This window comes from Kogia breviceps, chromosome 4 (genome assembly GCF_026419965.1).
Source record: "Kogia breviceps isolate mKogBre1 chromosome 4, mKogBre1 haplotype 1, whole genome shotgun sequence".
In the NCBI taxonomy this organism is placed as follows: domain Eukaryota; kingdom Metazoa; phylum Chordata; class Mammalia; order Artiodactyla; family Physeteridae; genus Kogia; species Kogia breviceps.
Genome location: NC_081313.1, coordinates 56,258,785 through 56,281,821, shown reverse-complemented (window position 1 = coordinate 56,281,821; position 23,037 = coordinate 56,258,785). Strand labels below are relative to the sequence as shown.

The following is a 23,037-nucleotide window of genomic DNA, read 5'->3' as shown; positions in this document are numbered from 1 at the left end:
AGTTCCAGACAAAGCAGGAAGAGGAGGGCGTTGCTGCATATCTCCGAAGCAGCGCACAAAGTAGTTCTCACAGGTGAGGGCACAGCCTCAAGTACTAAATTCCTGTTTACAATGATGATAATAGAGTTTAGGACTAGTAATGAGGTCTTTGGATCCTTTTGGTGGCAGAGGTGAGGCTAATCAAGAATTTACACAGATCAGCCATACTTGCAGGAAACAATATGTCACTTATAGCAGCAGCAGAGAAGAGACTTTTCATTGAAAATCACCTACATGCCTACTCCCATAGGCCAGGAAGAAATAGAGCCAATGCATATTTGTAGACAAAACTCAGAAATAAAGAAAATTCCTACTAGCCTAGAACATGGCAACATGGCGCTATTCTCTTCTGACATGAATCTTCTGCAAATGGCTGGTCTAAGCATCTTTCAATGATGAATAACCAAAAAAGAACCAGCATGTAAACTATATAAAGACATTATGAGGAAAAAAGAAAAAAAGGATTACAGCAAGAAAAAAAAAAAAAAGAAAAGAAAAGAACTGGCTGATGAAGAACTCCCAAAGGAAAAATGTTTCCATGGATATGGGACAGAAAAGAGAAAAACTAACAAGATCAAGTCACTCAGAAGTGGAAAAAAAAAAAAAAAATTCAGGCAGGCCTCCGATTTCTCCATAGATACATTCCATACTAGAAGACAGAAAAACAATGCCGAAGAAAACCTCAAGTAAAGCAAATATCACCTCACAATTTTATATCTGGCCAAACTGTGATTCAGGTTTAAAAAAAAAAAAGGGCAAATAATTTTAAATACCAAGAACTCAAGGAGCACTGTTCCCCTGAGGAATTTACTAGAACACACTTTGGAGAGCCTTAAATTAAAACCATTCCCTGAGCATGTTACATGGTAAACGAATCATTTGAAATTTCCACTTTAATTATTTGAGAAATTTCTCTGAGTACAGCCTCCCTCATTGATTTTCCATAGGATCCTGGCCAGCCCCATGTAAACAGCAGTGCATGTTAGGCCCTCAACTGTAAATGAAAACATTCTTTGGAGGCAGAGGTATAGATGTAGGTTGCCATGGCACCAAAGCCTCTTTATGGGGACTTTTTCTTTATGACAGAGTCAGAGAAAAAAAGATAAAATAAAAGCAAGAACAAATGAAAGTAGTAAAGTCTTGCCTACTCCTAATTCACTTATGTGCACCCCAAAGCCTTACCTGGTTCAGAGCTAATGCCACTGCAAAACAGGATGCTCTCCTGGAGAGGATTTCTCCTTTGATGAGGGCTTCTTCTCTTAACGTGGTACAGATTGTAAAAGATTCAGGGCTATTCTGAGGGAAGACAGGATTGCTCAATAAATAAATGTCACAAACCTTTAGGTTAATAAGATGATTAATGGTGCCCAGTGTTCCAGATTTCCTTTTGGAAGAATTTCCTGGAGCATATCTCAAGTCGCTTAAAAGATTAAGCTCCATATAGAGACTATTTGCAAATAGACTCAGTTATCTACATATTAGCAGCTCAAATCTTAAATGTTAACTTTATTTTTAGCTCTTTGTCGGTTTTCTGACTTGGGGCAGCTTTACCCACAAACATACAGGTCTCTTTTCATCCAGGCAGGCTGGTTTCAAGACATAGGTACCATAACATACACATGTGAAGAGTCAGCCTGCTACTACCGTATTAAATGATAAGAGTAAAGCTTAGCAACACCACAGAACTTTTCCTTAGGGAGTTTCCAATCTGAAAATATCCATGTTAAGTCAAATGTATGAAAACATATTTGAATGGAAATCATGAAAGAGTCCCATAAAACCAGATGCCTTAGAACAAAAACCAAACAAAAAAACCCCCCACACACCAGGAAGATGAGTGATATACAAAATAGCAGACAGCAGCGGTAAGACAGAATTCTCTTCCTTTGTCTATGTTGTAGGTGGGTTAGGTTTATGAGAGCAGCATTAGTTCTGTACCTGTGTGTGTCTGTCACGGCATGGTTCGTAACTCAAATCCTAAAGGAAAACCTGAATTTAATGAGAGGGGACAGTTCCCCGAATTGGCGTGGAATTTGTAACAGCTGACCAGTTCAGTTTTTCAACTCCAGTCTCCACTGAGTGAAACAAGTTATTCTTGAACACAATATAGGGCAGCGGTCCCCCACCCTTTTTTGGCACCAGGGACAGGTTTCGTGGAAGACAGCTGTTCCACGGAGCTGGGGGTGCGGATGGGTCAGGCGGTAACGTGAGCGGTGGGGAGCGGCAGGTGAAGCTTCGCTTGTTTGCCCACTGCTCACCTCCTGCTGTGCGGCCCGGTTCCTAACAGGCCACAGACTGCCACCGGTCCGCACCCTGGGGGTTGGGGGGCCCTGATATAGGGGAGAAGAGTCCTCTGGCCCTTTGTGAAGTAGTAGAGTTAAATTCTCTCCACTTCAGTATACGCTCAGGGAGACATCTCTAAGAAGGTGAGGAAACTGGGTATCACAGTGCTGAAGAACCGATGCTCAAGTGTGTGTCACGTTGGCCTCCGTTCACAGAATCATAAAGTGGCAGGATTGGAAGGGATCATCTAGTAAATCCAGCGGTCAGCAAACTACGACCCTGGGGCCAAAGCCAGCCGATGGCTAAAAATGGTTCTTAGATTTTTAAAGATTTGTAAAAACAAAAACAAAGAAGATGTGACTAGGACCGTAAGTGGTAGAGACTGTATGTGGCCCCCAAAGCCTAAAATATTAACTATCTGGCCTTTTACAGAAAAAGCTTGCTGGCTCCTGAATCCAAATGCTTCATTTCACAAATGAGGTAAGTGACCACTTCAAAGCCAGTTCATGGTAAAGTTGAGACTAGACTCCACATTTCTCAATTGCCAAGTTGGTTTCTTCCCCCTGTAACCCAACTGCCCCTCTTGTTTTGGAAAATTGGTATCGCTGTGCTTTTCAGGGAAATTTTCAATAGCCATGTTCTACCTTACTTAGTGTTCCTTCATTTTCAGTATAAAAAGGTTCTGTTAAGTTTCCAGTGTTAAAACGGCATGAATGTGTACAGTAATGCATGGAATCTTGGTCACTGTACTATTTCAGTTACCATTTATGCATTCAATAAGTAATAAAGGAATAGTCTATGTGCAAGAAACAATCCTGATATAGTAATGAGACAGGGGTTTATAAGGCATGCTCTCTATTCTCAAAGAACTCATTTTAATGTCACGTACATTTATTAAAGATCACTTATGAACCAGGCACTGTTAGGTGCTGGCAAATAAAGATGCCTCAAGGAGTTTACCCTCTAGTGGGGAGGATGAAATGTGCATCCACTTAGTAGATCAGGCAGTGTTGTAAGTGCCATGTCTGTGAATACAGATAGATCACAATCAAGGGATACTGAAGGACACAGAGAGCACTTCCGGCTTAGGTGATCACAGAAAAATTCACAGGTGAGGACAAAGTAGACCTTGAGTTCACCAGTGAAGGATGCTAAGACTTCCATGGGAGAGGGCCACAGAGAAGACTGGTCTGGTGAGGTCCAGCATGAGAAAGAGGCCTCTAAAGCAGAGTTTGAACCCAGCATGCTGTTTCTTGTTCTCATTATCTACACAAATGCCAGAAAAGATGGAAAGATGATAAAATGGCTTTTCCCATGATAAAACTGTCTGACATGGCTAACTTGGGTTTTCTAAAAATGAACATATTTAAAATGGAAATATCTGCACCAGATGGAAAACAGACTTCAGGGGAACTGAATTTTATTTGTAGAGGAAAAAAAAAAAATCCTCTCTCAAACACTACCCAAAATGCTCTAAAAGTTTAGGGAAGACAGTCTTACCAGTTTGTAGCAAATTGCAAAAGCAAGGACGTACGTATCTTTGTTGAATTTCACATCTTGGTTTTTCATCTCAATCAGTACTTCCAATGCACCTGTCAAAAGCCAGGAGTGGGCCGGCAGTGTTAAATGCATTCAGGTGAGTTCAGAATCCTCTACTATTGATTCCCAGAGTTCAATCTGTTTAGCTCCATCTACTGAAAAGTATACTTCAGCACAATAAAAACTTTCAAAGTCATTTATCAATTAACTAAATTTCAAAATAAATTATCAGGTCATACAGGAAGAACTAGTATTTTAAAACCTATTATAATTGCAGTATAAGTAAAATCTGGGGTGTTTAAGTCATGATATGATGCAGTAATGTTTTCACACTTCATGAATGGGCTCTCCATAATTCAGGCACTCATCAGGAATGTAAAGATCATTTTTACATAGTCCATTGTTTTTCCTAACCTTACATAGTGTATTGTTTTTCAGCAAACATAAATTGTGATACTTACTTTTATATTTACCTTTGATAAATAACATATCCATCAAAATATTGAATGATGTGGAGTCTGAGAAGAAACCTCGTAAATGCTAATGAAGAAAAACAATATAGTTTGGTTAAAAGGTAAAGCTATTAAGGGAGTACTTATACTGCATCTTCTCTGTCTAGGACTGTCTACATATTTTATTCATTTAGCAAAAAAATTTAAATGGTGCCCACTCTTTTGCGGTCATGCCTTTAGCAACGGGCACCGTGAACAAGAGGCAAAAGATACAGCAAGAGATCTCTAGGTTTCAGAAATACAGTGAAGGACGTCTTTACACAATGGGCTCTGCCAAGCTTAGAAGAAAAGAAGCAAGCCGGTTAGCCCTCCCGGGGGTTGTCTTGGAACCTGGGTACAGAATATTAACATGAAGTGGCAGCTGTAAGTATGCTTGAGGGCTAAGGTGGGAGAGGCTTACACAACTATGATCCTCTTTTGGCAAACGAATAGTAGTTGATTATTCACTTTTTGAAGTAACTCACTAAAACAGTGGTTCTCAACATTTTTAATGGGATGATAATGTGACAAATGCTATTCAAATACACCATTAAATGTCTTGTGCAAGTCTGTTATTTTTTTTTGAGACCCTATTAGGCAGACCCTATTCTAGGTGTTAAGAATAAAGAAATGATGAACAAGACAAAGGCCCTGCCCTAAACTCTAGTAGGGCTTATAGTCTAGGGGAGCTTAAATTCTGGCAGAGGAGACAATAAACAAGTGAATAAAAGAAGCGGAAAAAATAAAAATATAATGTCAAATATCAATAAGGGCTATGGAGAACAATGAAACAGGATAAAGGGAACAGAGCAGATGATGGAAGGTGGTCAGGGAAGGCTCTCTGAGAAGAGGAGACCTCAATGAAGTGATGCAGATGTAGAGCACTCCAGTCTGAGGCCATGGGCCTGGCTGTCTGAGAGAAAACCAGAAGGTCCAGAGTGGAGTGAGCAAGAGGGAGAGTGGCAGGAGATGAAGTACCACAGCAGGACCTTGAGGGCATGGTCAGGGGTCTGAGTTCTATGCTAAGTGGGATGGGAAGCCACCAGAGCAGCCCCGTCCATAGGGAGAGACTGCAAGCCTCAAGTGTGAGCCATGTATATGACTCTAAATTTTCAAGTAGTTTCATTTAAAAAAGTAAAAAGAAAGATGCGAAATCAGTTTTAATAATATGTTCCTTAACCCACTAAATCCCAAATTTCAACATGTAATCAATATAAAACATTATTAGTGGGCTTCCCTGGTGGCGCAGTGGTTGAGAATCCGCCTGCCGATGCAGGGGTTACGGGTTCGTGCCCTGGTCCGGGAGGATCCCACATGCCGCGGAGCAACTAAGCCCGCGAGCCATGGCCGCTGAGCCTGCGCGTCCGGAGCCTGTGCTCCGCAACGGGAGAGGCCACAGCAGTGAGAGGCCCGCATACAGCAAAAAAAAAAAAAAAAAATTATTAGCAAGATACTTTACATTCTCCTTTTTATGCCAGGTATTTAAAATCCATCATGTATTTTACGCTACAGCCCATGTAAATCTGAACTAGCCGCAGTCCAAGGCCTCCAAGGGTACACTGGAGTAGTGGCTACCATACTGGCAGCACTTCAGGGTTCTGGGCAGGGGACACGACAAGGTAAGGTGGAAGCAGGATCAGGCTTTGTGGCACTTGACTCTAATTAGGTTTATTCTGCAACTCCAGGAAACGTATACATACATGAATGCTTCATGCTCAGGTAGATTAAAAAAAAAACCAAAAACCAAAAACCTTTACCCTCATTTTCTTTCTTTTTATCATTATACTCATGGCTATGATTTATTACAGTGAAACGTTTATTTTCTTTTAATTACAACATTAACATATGCTTATTACAAAATAGTCAAACAATACAAAAGTATATACAGTAAAAAGTGAGGATTTCCTCTAATTCTACCCCCTGAAGATAAGCAGTAGTTTAGTGTATATCCTTCTAGATTTTTAAAACATATATGCTATAATGTAAATATGTATGTATATTTCTTCTTTTAGGAAAAAATAGGCTCAAACTAATCCATACTGTTCTGAAACCACCTTTTCTCTGCTTACTAATATATTATGGTCATCTTTCTAATACCCAGGGTCCTTAAAAGAGGGGCAAGGTGAGAGTTAACAGTTCCTCCATGGATACAACACTTTATATGAAAAAAAGTAAAAGGCAAAAGGACAACTTAGTTATGGAGATTCTTAAAAATATTAAAATGTCCCAGGGCACCAGCCCTAGCCCCCAAATTTAATAAATGTTTCTGACCATGGATGAATTTATAATGTCTCTGAGTCCCCGTTTCCTCATCTGTAAAATGGAAATAATAATAGTACCTACCTCGCCAGGGCTATTGAGGGAAACAAATGAAATGAAACATGTATAATGCTTAAGCATGATGCTGCGAACTTGGTAAATATTCAATGAATAATTACAAAAATAATTATTGTTACTTTTGCTTTTAGGAAAATAAAATCAGAATATGTGAAAAGCAGAAATTCTGATAACAGAAAAGCATTTTACAACACAGCCTTCAACCGAAAGTAAAAATACAAAAACAGGAGAGAGGCACAGGTGAAGAATAGGAAAGGCAGTCTTAAAATGGCAGCCTGCCTCAAACTATCCCCCACTAAAAGCTCCTCAAAAGAGAAGATGTCAGTCCCAGGTGGACACACATCCAAGGTAGGTAGATACCTTGTAATCTGTACTTACACCTCTTCCACACCTCTGTATAGAGACCTACACCTCTTCATAGGCAATGACTCCAAGGAAACCTTAAAAATCCAGGGAAGAGCTCATTCCCTCAACCCAGCAGCCTTTCTCTGAAAATCTAACCCAGGAATAATGTGTATAGAAGAGCTGCCCTTCCTAACATCACTGAAAACATCCTGTCCTCAGCGCAAGGAAGTCACCATGGCAGGGAGAGCAATTGGGAGACAGTAACCTGGTCTTTGATGAGCTCCACTGCAGTTTCCTCAAGATCCAACTCGTAGCACAACCTCATGAAAAGTGGTCCAAACTTGTACTCCCCCAAAGTGATATTCCTGTTCTCTGCATGGTACCTGGTAATCAAAATAATTCAATGAGCCAAACGGTGGGACCTGAGGAAAGACAGACCATGGCATGCACTCTACTAGGTGTTGGGGACACAGCAAAGAATGAGGTCCTCTCACAGTCTGGAGGGGAAAGTGCAGAATTAAAGATGACCAGAAGAATCCTGGCAAGCAGAAGTATACTAGGCATTTAAATAAACAAACAAGGTCGTTAGAGGCCCACATACTCTGAAATAAAAGAAAGTAAAAATGCAGATTGTAATCATCTCAATTTACCAACAACCTGCTAGGACTGAATGTGAGCATATGTCAGGGAGTAGCAGGGGTCTTGTATCTGTCAGCCCAGCAGAATGGACTGTCTCCTTCCATGCTCCTGGAGAAGAGCAAGGAAAGGAGTGGGGTGATGCTGTGTCCCCCTCGAGTCTGGCTTTATCCCCATATGGGATGGCAAACGACCAATATGTGCATTTTACAATTAGGACCAATTTCTCTGTTCTTCCTGGCTAAGGGAAAGGTATAATGTGAACTACAATCACCTAGCCAAACAAATTAAATGCAGCTTTGAAATTTTAGAAATTTTAGAAAAAGGCTAGTTTCAAAGACAGTGATATTTTATATGTATGTGGCTTGGGATTTCTACAAGCAGCCAGTCTGCCAGTTAGAACTGAAGAACTGAAAATAGCCCCCATAAATTTCCTTTCAATAACCAACTCTTTCCGCTTTAGACACCAAGAAGACAATCTGGTGACAAAACAAGTACCTCATGATTGCATGTAAATCAGATTTTAGGAAGCTCTGATTTTAAAGAACAGAATATTCTTTTACCTTCTGCTAAAATCACTGAGGAAAGTCATAATAGCATATGGATAGTCTATTTTAAACATATATACTGCCAAAAAGAATGATGAGTGTACTTTTAAAGATACACTTCATAATCCAATTATAAAAGTTACAAAAAATATTCATTGCTTCATTTACAACAGTTATGAATTAACTTATATCAAAATATCAAGTTGTATACCTTAAAAATATACAATTTTTATTTGTTAATTATACCTCGATAAAGCTGGAGGAAAGAAGAAATAATTAAGTTATTAAAAGGCAATATAGTGTCGTGATTAAGGATTTTTAGACTGATTCCAAAATGACAGTTCAAATCCCAGCTGTTTTACTTACTAACTGTGTAACCATGAGCAAATTAATTAATGACTCTGTACCTCAGTTTCCTCATCTGTAAAATGGAGATAAGAAAAGAACTAAACTCAGAGCTTTTGTGAGGATCAAATGAGATGATATGCCTGGCACACAGTAAACCTTACACATATGCTCCTTCTTATACAATGTAAGGCATGCTAAGGAGAACATCTTTAAAAATCAAAAGTATTTCAGTAAATAATCTCAAGAGAAATATGTTCCAGATTAAAAACAAAACAAAAATAAAAACTTTCCTAACTTAAATGACATTCACACTAATAAAAGTGCTAGAAAGTCACAGAGATAGTTAATATCACCTCTTCTTGACAAGAAACATTCAAGTTAGAGGATCTAAAACCCTTCTATAAACCAAACAACAGCATGTGGTCCAGACTATGAGGAGATTCAGTTGTTCCCCATTTTTGGCTCAATAAAGAGCTTATGTTCCGGCTCATTGCTCTTTTTCCCCAATGGGGGGCTGCCTGTCTCAGGAAGAGAGAGAACGGGTTGGTTAGGCCGAGGATTGACCGCCCCCACTCCCAGCTTGTCCAGCTGTCCACAAGTAGAGGGAAAGGACAGCATCCAGGCAGAAAATATTAGCATCAATAAAGGGATTATAAGTCATACTTTGAATGTTTATGACAAAAATAAGAATGGAAGGAGCATTTAGAATGTTATCCTGTTTTGTTACTCTTGTAAACATCTGATAGCTTTGGGTAGTAAACAGAAAACTGAGAGTAAAACGAGCCAGAGGGTCTCAAATGATTCAACTGTATGAAACTGAAATAGCAGGTTTAGGTTTGCAGATATAGTGTGACTGTGAATTAGCATAATCCCTTTTGGAAAATAATCTGGCAGTCTGTATTGACAAGCTTTAGAAGATGCATGCCCTCCGATCCCCAAAAGGAAATAAAGAATAAATTTTATGCATAGAGTTTGCTCATCATAGCATTATTTATCCTGGTGAAAAATTAGAAATAATTTAGATGTTCAACAATAGGGGCACAGTTAATTAAGATACCTAACCTATAATCGAAGAGTGTATAGCCATTAAAATATGATTCCTAGAATATTAACAGGCAAAAACATTTATGCTACAATGCTAATTAGAAAACAAGAAAATATCATTTTATATACACAGTAATAACTACAACTATGTAAAATAAACCCTACCTAAACCTCAAAATCTTTGCATGAAAAAAAATCAGTGAGAAAATATATCAAAATATTAACAGTGGTTTCTTGGATGTGGTAGACAGGCCCCAAAGTTGGGTGCCATCATTCCTCCCTGTATGTGCATGCGGCTCCATCCTTCCAGAGGTGGAATCCTTTCCCCTCCCCGTGGATCGGGGCTGGCCGCTAACTCGCCCTGACCAAGAGAATGGGACGGGAGTGAAGACGTGCCAATCCTGGGCAGCTCCACAAGGCCTGCAGCTTCCACGTGTGCTGTGCGCTAGTGCAGCTCAGGCTGGACTTGTGAGCAGTGAGATTCTACCAGCTGGGGGAGGGGCTGCATGCAGGGGCACTGAAGCTTCAGAAAGGCAAGCGAAGCCTTCTTGGACCTCCCGGCTCAGCCTACTAAAGCTGACTGCAGTTGTGCAGGTGACTTCAGCCGATAACAATATGAACTGCCCAGCTGAGACCGGCCTCAGTTCCTGGCCAACAGAGTTATGAGAAATAATAATCAGTCGTCATTTTAAGTCATTAAGTTCTGATGTGGTTTGTTATGCATCGAGAGACAATCGAAACAGCTAACTGTGTGATGTATGCAGTATTTCTTCTTTCTACTTTTTCATGTTTTTCAAAGTTTCAATGAAATTTGTGTAATTGTTTTTCTCTTCCTTTTTAAAAATGACATTAATTTTTTCACATTATAAAATTAATAATATCCCTTATAGACAAGTTTGACAAAACAGAAGAGTACACATTTAGATGAACAAAAAATATAATGTATAATCCTCAAAGAACCATGGTTAACTTATGGTATGTATTCTTCCAGTATTCCATATATGAATACCTCGTATTTGTCTCTGTAAATGTACAGTATAAATGCAGGTTCATGTACAGAAATGTATCTTTTTTTTTTGTTTTTTTTTTTGCAGTATGCGGGCCTCTCACTGCTGTGGCCTCTCCCGTCGTGGAGCACAGGCTCCGGACGCGCAGGCCCAGCGGCCACGGCTCACGAGCCCAGCCGCTCCGCGGCATGTGGGATCTTCCCGGACCGGGGCACGAACCTGCGTCCCCTGCATCGGCAGGCGGACTCTCAACCACTGCGCCACCAGGGAAGCCCCAGAAATGTATCTTTAAAGAATGGTGAAAGGAAGCTGTTGATTTGGTGCCATCCTGCTCCCACGTGACACCTCTGCTCGGTTTCCTAACAGCAGACTGTGATTACATATGAGTTCCTTCTGTCATGGGGAAATCTGATAAGGGATCAGAGACAGTGAACATAACAGGCATAAGCCTGTAGAGGGGAGGCTAGTTCGGAGTCCACTGAAGTGATCCAAGTGAGAGGCGTGAGGCCTGAGCTAAGACCCTGGTAATGGGGACAGAGAGAGGAAGGCTAGGGATGAGAGACACCACGGAGCAGACGCAGGAGGCAGGCAAATGAGATCGGGGGAAAGAATGACTGGTCAGTGTGACAGCAAACACGGCAAGAGGAAGAAATCTGTGTAAGTTGAACGTGAAGACCTTGGGAACATGTAAGTGGACTTGGTGAAGAGGTTGGTGATCTCCTGGGGCATGAATTATCTATTTTTCTATCTTCGGCACCTGGCATGTAGTAGGAACCCCGTAAGTGTTCACTAAATGAATGAATGAATATAAATGTGTGGAGCTCAGGGCAGGCGTCTGGACAGGAGATTGGGAAGTCACCAGTTTAGAGGTGAGAGCTGAAATCTTGGAGGTAGATGAGATTGCTGAGGAAAAAGGAGAGAGTAGGAAAAGACAAAGGCTGGCAGGATTTTAAGGAAATGCCTCACCTGTAAATGACATTTTTAGCCAGCTCCACATCATCCCAGGACTCACACAGATGAAGTAAGGTTCTCAACTCCTCTTTCAAGATGAGCTTACTCTGGGTCAGTTTCTCTTCCAAGTTTCTCAGATAGGTTTCTGGAAGAAAGCACAGTGTGGTGGCCATCACTTAGGCCGTCTCAGACCGTCAGGAGGCTGACCTCAGGGAGAAGGGGAGGCTAGAACCTGGCACAATGCAAAGAGCCACTGAGATGGGCTCACAGCCACACAGCTCCCATCACTGGCTGGTCTTGAGAGCAGAGTGTCAGACGTGGTGCACGAAGCAGCGAATCTGTCACAGGGCGCAGGCCCAGACCTCACTCCAGACTTCCCAACGCAGAGTCTCTGGAAATAGGAGCCCAAGAATGTGCATTTTTGACTCCCTGGGTGAAGCTTATGCACAGTAAAGTTGGGCAACTAACGTACCAGAGGCTTAGCCCAAAGAACTGTTATCTACAGGTGACCCATGAGAAAAAAAAAAAAACGTAACCAAGATCTCCAAACCATCAATTGGCAGGGCACCTAGCAGGAAAACTGAAAGGAAAATGTTGTCATCCCACAATGGATGACTCACGTGATTCAGGAATACTTTACGTCTTTTTCGCTTGATTCAATTTTACCACTTTTTCATTCCTCCTGGTCCCTCTCTACTCAGTTGTCAGAAAGCATGCCACAGTACTGCATAATGCACAGAGGGTAAAAGAGCCGTCTAAACAGCAGCAAACCCTCTTTTAGTAATAGACTCATTTCAAGGTGATCACGGTCTATGTCCCTTGTCTTGTATCTGATCAACTGTGGAGACAATCAAACACCAACAGGAAACACTGCTTCTTGGCATTAGGAAGGGACTGTATTTTGGGCAGAATGTAGGGTGAGATGCAAGGCAGCCACCAAGCAAACATCTGCTTTCCAGAAGGCAGGGCTGTTCTCAGTATCAGAAGCTGCGAAAGTCTACAGGATGTGTTCCAAGGCCCAGAGCTCCGAAGGAATGCTGCTTAAAGGAATGGCACAATATACATTAAAAACACAAGATCGGGAAGCTGAGGCAGACACTGCTCTTGATTTACAAGAAAAGAAGGTCCATTAGGTTTGAATTAATGCAACGGACCCTCCAATCTCTATCTGCAGAATCGTGTAATGGTTAAAGGTTTTAGAGTTGGGAAGACATGGGCTGAAATCTGGGCTCTGCCCCTTGCATGCTATGGAGAGATCTGGGGAGGGCTGTCTCTGAGACATGATTCATGTGTGAAGTGAGGACCATGATATCTACCTCATGGGGTCATCCTGAGATAATGTATGTAAAGCACTTGGCACAGGGCCCAGCATGTAGTAACTGCCAGGAGATCATAGATATATTGTTCTTATTTTCATTCCTCTGTCACGAGGATTTTTTCTATTAAATATTTCTAAACAATTTCCAACCTAAAAGATTTTAATGGGACATCTGTACATCTTGTACTTCTTAATACTTAATAAGTCCAAAATTTCAACAGATGTAATTTGTATTTTAAAACAAATCAATCAAAATTAAGTGCTTATCGTATATTATAGTCAGAGGTATCCTTCTTTGTGTGAGAGACACAAGGAAGGAAAAGGTATGGTTCCTACCTTGAAAGAGCTTAGAGTGTATTTGAGAAGACAAGATATATTTATATAAAGCTACCTGAAAATAATGACAGAGTAGGTGACATGTGACAGTATAAACAAAACAGGAGAAAAGAGAGAAATCAGGGAAGCAGAAAGAGACCAGGTCTGGTGGAAGTGGAGAAGTAGCAGAGAGGAAAGAAGGGGCTGGTAGGGTTGGCAAAGCTGAGGGGGTGGGGGACTGTCGGTATGGGAATCAGCATGAGAAAAAGCACAGAACTGGGGGAAAAGGTGGTGAGGGGAGACCATGACTAGATTAACAGGAAATCACATTGGTTCTAGAAAGGGTGAGATCCACTATGGAAGAACGAGGAAGCTGGAGGGAAGGAGCAAGTCTGTACATGATGTGGTATATAACAGAGTACCATTGTGGGTTCTTATAATGATGAAATGTGGACAGGATTTTACAAATACCTGACAGTGGAGTAGATTGGCACTCATTATATTAATTGCCTTTCAGAACATATGCACGACTGTCACAGCCTTAGAAAGACCATGACAACTGAAATAACAACTAGATAGTGACATGAAGCCCTAACTGCGAACTTCACAGAGCTCCAGACGACCTGGGGTAAGAAGAAAAGACTGAAGCAAAATCTAGATTGAGTCTACTAAAGTGGAGATTAATCTGTTTTCCGTCACTCTTATCTTCTTGTTCTGTAGGTGGTTTTGTACAACAGCATGACAGCGGACCAGTGAAGGAAGACTGCTTTCTGGAGAGATGAGAAGCAAGGAGTGTTCATCAGGTGCTCACAAACATCTGACAGTGAGAAGGAGGAAAACTGGAAAAGTAAGTAGGACAAACAAAAGAGTTGTTATTAAAAAAGAGGAGAGCCTTGCTGTGTTTATAAAGGAATCTGAAGTACTGGGAAAAACTCAACGTGCACGAGAGGTGGCAATGAATGCAACAAGATTTCTCAGATGCTGAAAGGGAACAGGACCTAGGGTGGTGGTGCCGGGTTTTTAGCTTTTTACAATAAAAATTTTCAAACATACCTAAAAGTAGAGAGCACAGTAATATCACCTCCCACGTGCCCATCACCCAGCCTCAACAGTTATCAATGTTTTGCTGATTTTTTATAGAAACCTTTGTTTTAGTCTACTGATTCTTCCAGCACACAGAAAATATGAAAATGCATCATCATACATTTTTTGTTTCATTTTATCTCATTTATCTATAGATATGTATGTGTATACTGGAGATGCAATGCAAATTGTATTTTTTACTGAGGGTGACATCAAGAAGTCTGAAAGCCAGTCATGTGGAGCAGTTCTTCTCAGACTTTATTTTGCAGACAAATTGTCTGGGGCCTGAGATTTGGCATTTCTATCCACCTCTCACTTGCTGCTAATCCTTGAACCTCACTTTGAGTGGCACTGATCTAGAGGACTGGTTGCAGCACTAGTTTTAGTATTTCTCTGGGGTCCTGGGAGAAGGGACAAGAGAAGAGCGGTCGACTCTGCAGTAACAGAGTGAGGTGAAAGGGGCATGCAAGGGCAGACTAGGAAACTAAGAACAAATCATCTCAGTTTCTTCTGTGAGATAAGGTCATTGAAGAAGAGACTGAACAGGGATAAAGACAGAGGGAAGTTTAACGACAGATCAATGAAAGAAGTAATGAAATAGATTTAATTACCTTTGGTGCCAGGAAGATTACATGCAACAGCCACCTTCTTATGCTGAAAGTCCTTTAATTTCACAATATTATCTGTAAGTAGATATCTTTTAGCTAAAAATCAGAGAAAGTAAGATCATTTTGACTGTTTTATACTTAGCAAATAACATGTAGAGCTTGACTGTCTCTTTCTAATAACTGATCTTATCTTCGGTTAGTATAAATAACCCACCAAGACAGGTACAAATATAACAGTCACCCTGGTGGGGAAAAAAATGTCCAAACTACCAAAGAATGCAAATCCTCCACAAGACAAGTTTTGTCTGTGTGTGTGTGAAAGGAGCTAGTGATTAACTGGGTATGGGGATGGGTAGACAGGAATCTGGGATCTGAAAGGCAGATAGCAAAACAGGCATATCTAGATTTGGTTTAAACAGGTAGAAGCATATAGGGTAGGGGAAAAAGCTATAGTGTGACCATTGTAATTCCCAGGACTGTCACTTGTGAAATGAGGCGTTATGGCCTCTCAGATTTGGACTCTTGGTATCCTCTAGATACATCAGGAATCACTGACCACAACCTAGCAGAAATGATCAGTTTAGGAAACATCATTTCTTTTTTTTTTTTTTTTTTTTTTGCGGTACGCGGGCCTCTCACTGTTGTGGCCCCTCCCGTTGTGCAGCACAGGCTCCGGACGCGCAGGCTCAGCGGCCATGGCTCACGGGCCCAGCTGCTCCGCAGCACGTGGGATCTTCCCGGACCGGGGCACGAACCCGTGTCCCCTGCATCGGCAGGCGGACTCTCAACCACTGCGCCACCAGGGAAGCCCAGGAAACATCATTTCTTTAGGATGCTCGGCTGTGCATGAACTGGAGCTTGGCCAAAGAATCGTCCACTACAAGAGCTCTGTGTACTACAATAACAATGTAACAACAAAAATTGCTGATTTCTAGAGAGGCAGTCCAGAGAAAGGGTTACAGTAGGACTGCCTGTGTTCAAACCCTTCCTCTACCAGTTCCCTCTGACCTTGGGCAAATTACTTTAGCTTTGCGGTTTCCTCCTCTGTAAATGAAGAATAGTACCTCTCTCACTGGGTGATGTGAGGAGAAAAGGAATGAATGTATGTAAAATGCATTACAGGAAAACCTGACACAAAGTGTTAAATATTTTATTATCACTCACCAGCATCTTCAAATTTAATCATTTTCATAAAGACGTTAAGGGATAATTTTACAAATAAAAAAGCTGCTCAGAGTCTTTCAGACTGTTCGCTACAGAGCTGGACTCCAAACTCATAGTCTTTGACCTCCCCTCCCAAACTCTGCAGAACAGTACACCCAAGGGGGAGGGGGTGTTCCCGGGGCGCAGCACAGCTCCATCCGAGGGAATACTACAGCCCCCAGGTCAAGAACCCAGCCCATCTGTCCTTTGATTCCCAGGCACACGGGCGTCCACAACATCCAGAGACCACCACTGTACCCATGTGCAGAGGGCAAGTGAATGTCGGTTGCTCTAGGCCCCTGAGTGAGGCGCTGTTATTTCTCCAAAGAGATGCCAGGTGAGGTGTAAAGCTCCCTTCTGTCCCATCCCTCCCCTCCTTCACGGCCTGAGGCCGCGGTTACCTCCGAGAGGGCAGCGGCTGCAGGTGGAGCCCAAGCCTCCCACGCCTGGATACACCAAACTCTGCAGCGCCTGCAGCGGTAAGACTTGCTTCGGGGGCCGAAAGGCGACCGCCATATTGTCCCGGGCCGCACCAACTGCGGTAGCCGGGGGGGGGGGAAACGTGGACTGTGCCAGCCCTTCCTCCGCCCACAATCCCCCTACCAGCCATCCCTTTGGTATGCTCCAAGATGGCCGTGCACGTGGTGCGGCGCGGGATCCTCTGGGCGCGGAAAGTGTCGCTGCCTCAGCTCTCCCTGACAGGTTGGTGGCTGCTACCTTCGTGGGGCTGCTTCATTAGTCCCCTGAGAACTCTGTTCCTTGAATAAAGGGAGCAGTGGGCTTTTAAGGGGAGAGGAAATGCTTCTGGGATATAGTTGCTAGAGAAAACCCTGGAGGTGTTTGGTAGCACAGAGAAGGGAGGTAAAGTCTATGACCCATCTCCTTCTCTAAAATAATAGTGTCTGCCTATCCAAAGGTGTGAAGAGCAGAGGAAGTCTTGGTATGAGAGCTTTTGCGTGTGATTTGCCGGGTTTGTGTGTGAGGGTGGTCATCTCTTTGCTGCCCGTGAAAAGCCCAAATGTGTCCCCCCTGGGGCTATGAAATTTCTCTCCCTGTTGAGTTTCCTTAGAGGGGCCTCATAGACGTTCTCCTCAACACCTGACGTGTGGCCAGACCCTTGGTTTTCACTTGGTGAAGGAATTTCTCAGTACTAATCTCAGTTTACCTGATGACCTTGGGCGCAACTTTTGATTGACTTTTCTTTGCCCAAGTTTTCCGTTCAGACAATAAATGCTAATAGTTACTTTTAAAGTACTTTGATATCCGAGTGAATGACGGCTCACTCAAAGCCTGTTTACAGGACCTGCTGATGAAGACATTGGGAAAAACTTTTTTAATTCACAGAAGCTAAATCCTGACAGATGTATCTGGTTATATGATTAAAATACAATAATCACAATTGATTTTTCCAATGCCTGTTATCTCCTCTTTCCAACATACCTCCTCTAGCCCCTGTTAAAAAGCAACACATACAGTTTTGCCCACACTCCTTTAAATATCAACGTGAAACCTTATAGCTGGCCGCCAGAAGTTTTCTGAGAATTAACTGATTGACCTAGCTAATGAAAATGTTTCATGCCACACATTAGGTAAAGTGGTCTGCACAGTACTTGGCACCTCAGTAAGAATTAACTGTTGTAGCTATTTACTAGCTTGTTTACTTATGTTGTTAGTAAATGCTTTTCAATTTAAACAAGACCTTGGATTGTCTATCAGGGAAAGTATCATAGTTGCTTAGGATATTTCAGGGGCAGTTATACTAACAAGGGAATGAAAATTAGATACAGGTGAATTGAGAGAATTTCCAGTGAGCGTTTAGATCGTAGTTTGAAATGGTGAGCTCGTGATAGGTTACACCTGTGCCGTTGCATTGTCGTAGCCGGGAGCTACACATGGCTGTTAAATTTTAAATTTTAAAATTCTGTTCTTTAGTCACATTAGCTACATTTTAAGTGCTCAGTAGACACCTGTGGCTAGTGGCTACTGTACTGAACAGTTCAGAATTGAACATCTCCTTCATTACAGAAGGTTATATTGCACAAGCAGGGGGTTTGACCACAGATGAAAGGAGTCTTGAAATCAGGAACTGAAGGGTATAAGGGCAAGTGATATAAGTATGTAGGATCGTACATTATGGATCACTGGGGGTTTGAGAATATTGATAAGGAGCTTTAAGTCATCAAAACATCTTGAACCATTACCAGATAAAAGAAGAAAAAATTTGTACGAACTCAGGACAAATCGTATTTGGAATACTTCGGTCCTTCCACTGATTCTCCCTACAACATAATGGATACGGGCAACTAAAGTGATCAAGAGGATGAAAGAAAGATTTATTGAGATGAACCAAAAAAGTGACTTCAGTATATGAAGAGGCTAGAGAGGGAAACTTCTTGGGCACTTACTACATAGTGGACATTAGGCTAGGTACTTAATATATGCCCTTATTTAAATTATGATACAGTATTTCCCTGTTTTACATATGAAGAAAGAGGCTGAGAGACCTGGTGTAACTTGCCCACATTTTTATAAAATTTTTTATAGCAAGGCTAGGACTCACACTTAGACTTTGTGACTCTGAAGCCTATCTGTGTTCACAATCACACTGCTTCCCTTTGGATGGAAAACATGTTTGGAGACATTTTACCAAAGGCCAAATTAACTATAAAATAAGTAAGTTTTTAATAAATAAGTATTTACTAAACTTTGAAATTCTGGTCCATGGAGGTATCTTCAGAATTAAGCAGGGGAGATATTTGCTTTTTAGTGGATAGTTGTCTTAGAATATTGTTGCTCTTAAAGTTGACTGGCTGAAGGGTTAGCAGGTTCAAGAAGAGTTTATATATGCTCTTGGGTGGCATATTCAGAGTGGGATTAAATAGGCTCAGAGATCTAAACTTGTGAGGCTGATAACATCCTATCCCCTTGTTACTTCAATGTTATCTGAGGGTCAGCAGCATCATCATTACCTAGGAACTTTTAGAGATGCAGAATCTCTGTTCCCACCCCAGACCTACTGATCAGAATCTGCATTTTCTCAAGATTCATATGCACATTAAGGTTTGAGAAGGTGATCTAGATTTTCCATTTTGCCATTGTCCACCTAACGTCCTGTCTGGCTTCATAGAAATTCTTTGGTTTTAACGTTAATATACAGACCCCTCAACTACCATACAGAGATGGGAAAAACTTTAAATGATGTCATTTAAAAGTATCTCAGAAAGATGAATATCCTATTTTAAAAGGTTTACAGAGAATGGAATGTCTGTCTATCTGAAGGTGTAGTAATTTCCTATTGCTGCTGTAACAAATTACCACAAATTTGGTGGCTTAAAACAACGTAGATTTATTACCTTATAGGTCAGAAGTCTGATACAGAGTCTTTTTGTGCTAAAATCAAGATCTTGAAAGGGGTGTATTCCCTTTAGGAATCTCTAGGGGTGAATCTGTTTCCCTAGCCTTTTCCATCTTCTAGAGACCACCTGCATTCTTTGGCTCATCGCCCCTTTCTCAGACATCTTCAAAGCAAGCGTTGGCAAGTCATATATATATATATATATAAGTCCTTCTTATATACCTCTGTCTTTCATGCTTCACACTAACAACCTGTCTCCCTCTTCCACTTTTTAAGGACTTGTGATTATATTGAGCCCACCTGGACTTCCCTGGCAGTCTAGTTGTTAAGACTCTGCGCTTCCAGTGCAGGGGGCTCGGGTTTGATCCCTGGTTAGGGAACTAAGATCCCACATGACGCGCAGTGTGGCCAAACAAACAAACAAACAAACCCTGAGCCCACCTGGACAACCCAGGACAGTCTTCTCACTTTAATATCAGCTGATGTGCTGATCTTAATTCCATCTGTCACCTCAATCCCCCTTTCTCATGTACCCTAATATTCACAGGTTCTGGGGACTAGGACATGGACATCTTTTGGGGGGGGACATTATTCTGCCTACCCCACTTGGTAACTCATTCCTGTGTTTGTCATTGGTTTCTGTTTGGAAGATTTTCCACTTGCCAAATTTAAATTCGTTATCCTTATACCTATTTCCTTTCATTGTATCCTCAATGGAGATGGAAAATGATTACTGGTTACTTTCTTATAAAGCAAACATTTAAAAGTTCATATATATATGAAAGTTACTGGGCTTATCTTTTGTAAATTTACTAGTTCTAATTTTGTTTTCGGTCATGTGATCCCCTTGAACAACTGCATACAGCATTCTGGCACTCCTGTCTTTCCCCACCATCACCTCCTCTGCTTTTTGTCTCCCAGTTCAAAACTCATGAACATAATTCTAGATAATTGTCTTTTCTGACTTTAGAACAAGGAGGGCTGATTTCTTATGCTAGAATAAAACATATGCTAGGAGAAGAAATAGAGAATAAGTAAGAGAATGTAATAACAAATAGAGAATATTTAAGTCACTGGTATCCTGGAGTATATAGGTTAACAGCCCTCTCCTGAGCTCATGCTCATGTAGAAAAGGGCTGCCCTTGTTTCCCACAGAAAGGAGAGAGCTACCTGGTTTTAGAAATTGGCATTCAGTTTGTATAGAAATGCTACAGTAAATTATGAATGGGTTATCTGAACTGATTGGTTCTATGTCAGACTGTCAGAGCATGCAGAGATCTTAAATATCACCCAGCCAGTTCCTTCACTTACAACTGCAGGGTCTGAAGTTTTCTACCAGCTGGTAAAACTCAAACTAAATCTCAGATCTGCTCACTCCTGACCTGGTGTGCAGCTACACACCTAGTGTAATGCCATCAATGCCATTACATTTTGTTCATCCTTGACAGATCTAGGAATGTAACTTACAATTTATAACATCGTTTGTATGAAAAATGTATTCTAAGTTCCAAACATCTAATCATTTTTTAAAGAATCCATTTGAAATGTAGGCACTTTTTAATAGTTACTATTTTTAAGAAATATCTTAGTTCCCCTTTGAGGCAGTCTTTGGCAGCTTTTTTTTTTTTTTTTTTTTTTTTTTTTTTGCAGTACGCGGGCCTCTCACTGCTGTGGCCTCTCCCGTTGCGGAGCACAGGCTCCGGACGCGCAGGCTCAGCGGCCATCGCTCACGGGCCCAGCCGCTCCGCGGCACGTGGGATCCTCCCTGACCGGGGCACGAACCTATGTCCCCTGCATCGGCAGGCGGACTCTCAACCACTGCGCCACCAGGGGAGCCCTGGCAGCTTTTAATATTGTCGCTTCATTGCTTAAACTTTAGACTTCAAATTTAAACATATTATTCTAGTAAAGGTCTGACCCAACCTCTGCTGAAGGAAGGGGAGGGACTGGTCTTGGTATAAACACACAGACGTGTTTATATTTGTCTTAGTTGGGAGGTGGATAGAGAATAACAATAGTATGCAAATACTGTGCTTAATCGGCTCCCATGCCTTCTATTTGTGTTTGGTTTATGGTCTGCTACGACCTTCAGGTAATAGTCTGCCATTCATTCCTTTTCAGTTTTTTTAAACAGCTTTATTTAGATTTAGTTCACATACAGTTCACCCATTTAAAGTAGTCAATTTAATGTTGAATTTTTTTTTTTTGTATATACACAGGGTTGTGCAGCAGCCATCACCACAATCAATTTAGGACATTTTCATTCCTTCAAAAAAACCCCCATACTCATTAGCAGTCACTCCCCATTTTCACCCAGGTTTTTCTGCCTGTCTACCCTCCAGATCTAGGCAACCAATAAGCTGCTTTCTGTCTCTAGATTTGCCGATTGTGGCCATTTCATATAAATGGAATGACATAATACGTAGTGTTTTGTGACTGGCTTCATTTTCCTTAGCATAATATTTTCAAGGTTCATCCATGTTGTAGCATGTATCAGTACTTAATTTCTTTTTATTGCTGAATAATATTCCTTTATAAGAATATACTATTTTGTTTAGCCATTCATAAATTGATGGATATTTGCATTTTTCCTTTTTGGCTATTGTAAATAATATTGCTACAAACATTTATATACAGTTTTTTAGGTGGACATGATTTCATTTCTCTTGGGAACATACCTAGGAGTGGAATTGCTGGGTTACCTGGTAACTCCATGTTAACATTTTGCAGAACTGCTGAACTTTTCCAATGTCGCCGTACCATTTTACATTCTCACCAGCAATACATGAGGTTTCTAGTTTCTCTACATCCTTATCAACAGCTGTTATATCTGCCTTTTTGATTATAGCCATCCTAAGTGGGTGTGAAGTTGTATTTAAATATATTTTGCATTTCCTTAATGGGAAATGATATTAAACATCTTTCCATGCACTTGTTGGCCATGTGTGTGTGTGTATATTTATGTGTATGTATGTATCTGTGTATTTTCTTTTTTTTTAGAAATGTCTGTTAAATCCTTTGCCCATTTTTCTGCCAGGTTGTCTTTTTAAATTTTGAGTTGTAAGTTATCTATATATTCTGGGTACAAGTCCCTGATCAGATAAATGGTTTGGAAATATTTCCCCCCATTCTGAGTTATTCTTTCACTTTCTTGATGGTGTCTTTGAAGCTCAAAAGGTTTTAATTTTAGGTTGCCATTCATTCTTTCTCATTAATTCCTTGAGCTCATGTTTATTGAGCATTGCTATATGCCAGTCATTGTGACAGGTGTCATCTTGTGAGTTGACCAGATTTGACTTATTAGGTTTCTGTTATTTACTACTAGGGTGCTGTGTTACCGGGTAAGATATTACTCTTTGCTTTATGTGAAATAAGGGTAAATATGCTGATCCAAGTCAGATGGAAATTTTTTAGGACTAACTAATGATGATAAAGCAGTCTTTTAATGAGTTAAACAGCTGTTCAGCAAATATTCGGGGTTCTAAAAAGGAGTGTTAAGGCTCATCTAGGCTCTACATTAGTGGAAACAAATGGCTCCTAGTCCTAAAGTAATAGGAACAAAATTAGCAGCATTTTTACTCATAACG

General features: G+C 41.1%; 2 protein-coding genes and 1 long non-coding RNA gene across 11 annotated transcripts in view; 2 read left to right on the top strand and 1 right to left on the bottom strand.

The window, feature by feature from the left end:
* Window positions 1–16,632, bottom strand: part of PTCD2 (pentatricopeptide repeat domain 2) — a 29,497-nt gene extending 12,865 nt beyond the window's left edge. For 2 of the 6 annotated variants that reach the window (XM_067031131.1, XM_067031135.1), the window contains exons 1-7: window positions 16,497–16,629; window positions 14,896–14,967; window positions 11,584–11,713; window positions 7,300–7,417; window positions 4,323–4,401; window positions 3,823–3,914; window positions 1,222–1,335 (exon numbers count right to left, since the gene is read on the bottom strand). In XM_067031131.1, coding sequence (XP_066887232.1) covers window positions 1,222–1,335; window positions 3,823–3,914; window positions 4,323–4,401; window positions 7,300–7,417; window positions 11,584–11,713; window positions 14,896–14,967; window positions 16,497–16,611 — 720 coding nt within the window. In that variant the 5' untranslated portion in view covers window positions 16,612–16,629. Of the gene's footprint in view, window positions 1–1,221; window positions 1,336–3,822; window positions 3,915–4,322; window positions 4,402–7,299; window positions 7,418–11,583; window positions 11,714–14,895; window positions 14,989–16,496 lie in introns of all 6 variants that reach the window. The other 4 variants (XM_067031132.1, XM_059061785.2, XM_067031136.1 and 1 more) reach the window with 4 other exon arrangements.
* On the top strand, window positions 3,901–7,031 carry LOC136794016 (uncharacterized). The gene is made up of 3 exons (XR_010840166.1): window positions 3,901–3,958; window positions 4,481–4,736; window positions 6,821–7,031. It is a non-coding gene; the product is annotated as an uncharacterized lncRNA (long non-coding RNA).
* The window catches only part of MRPS27 (mitochondrial ribosomal protein S27), a 95,545-nt gene continuing 83,503 nt past the window's right edge, over window positions 10,996–23,037 (top strand). Inside the window, exons 1-4 of one of the 4 annotated variants that reach the window (XM_059061782.2) lie at window positions 10,996–11,304; window positions 13,719–13,829; window positions 13,922–14,048; window positions 15,557–16,797. In XM_059061782.2, the coding sequence (XP_058917765.1) occupies window positions 16,725–16,797 (73 nt within the window). In that variant the 5' untranslated portion in view covers window positions 10,996–11,304; window positions 13,719–13,829; window positions 13,922–14,048; window positions 15,557–16,724. Of the gene's footprint in view, window positions 11,305–12,552; window positions 12,749–13,718; window positions 13,830–13,921; window positions 14,049–15,556; window positions 16,798–23,037 lie in introns of those variants that run through there. The other 3 variants (XM_067031129.1, XM_067031127.1, XM_067031128.1) reach the window with 3 other exon arrangements.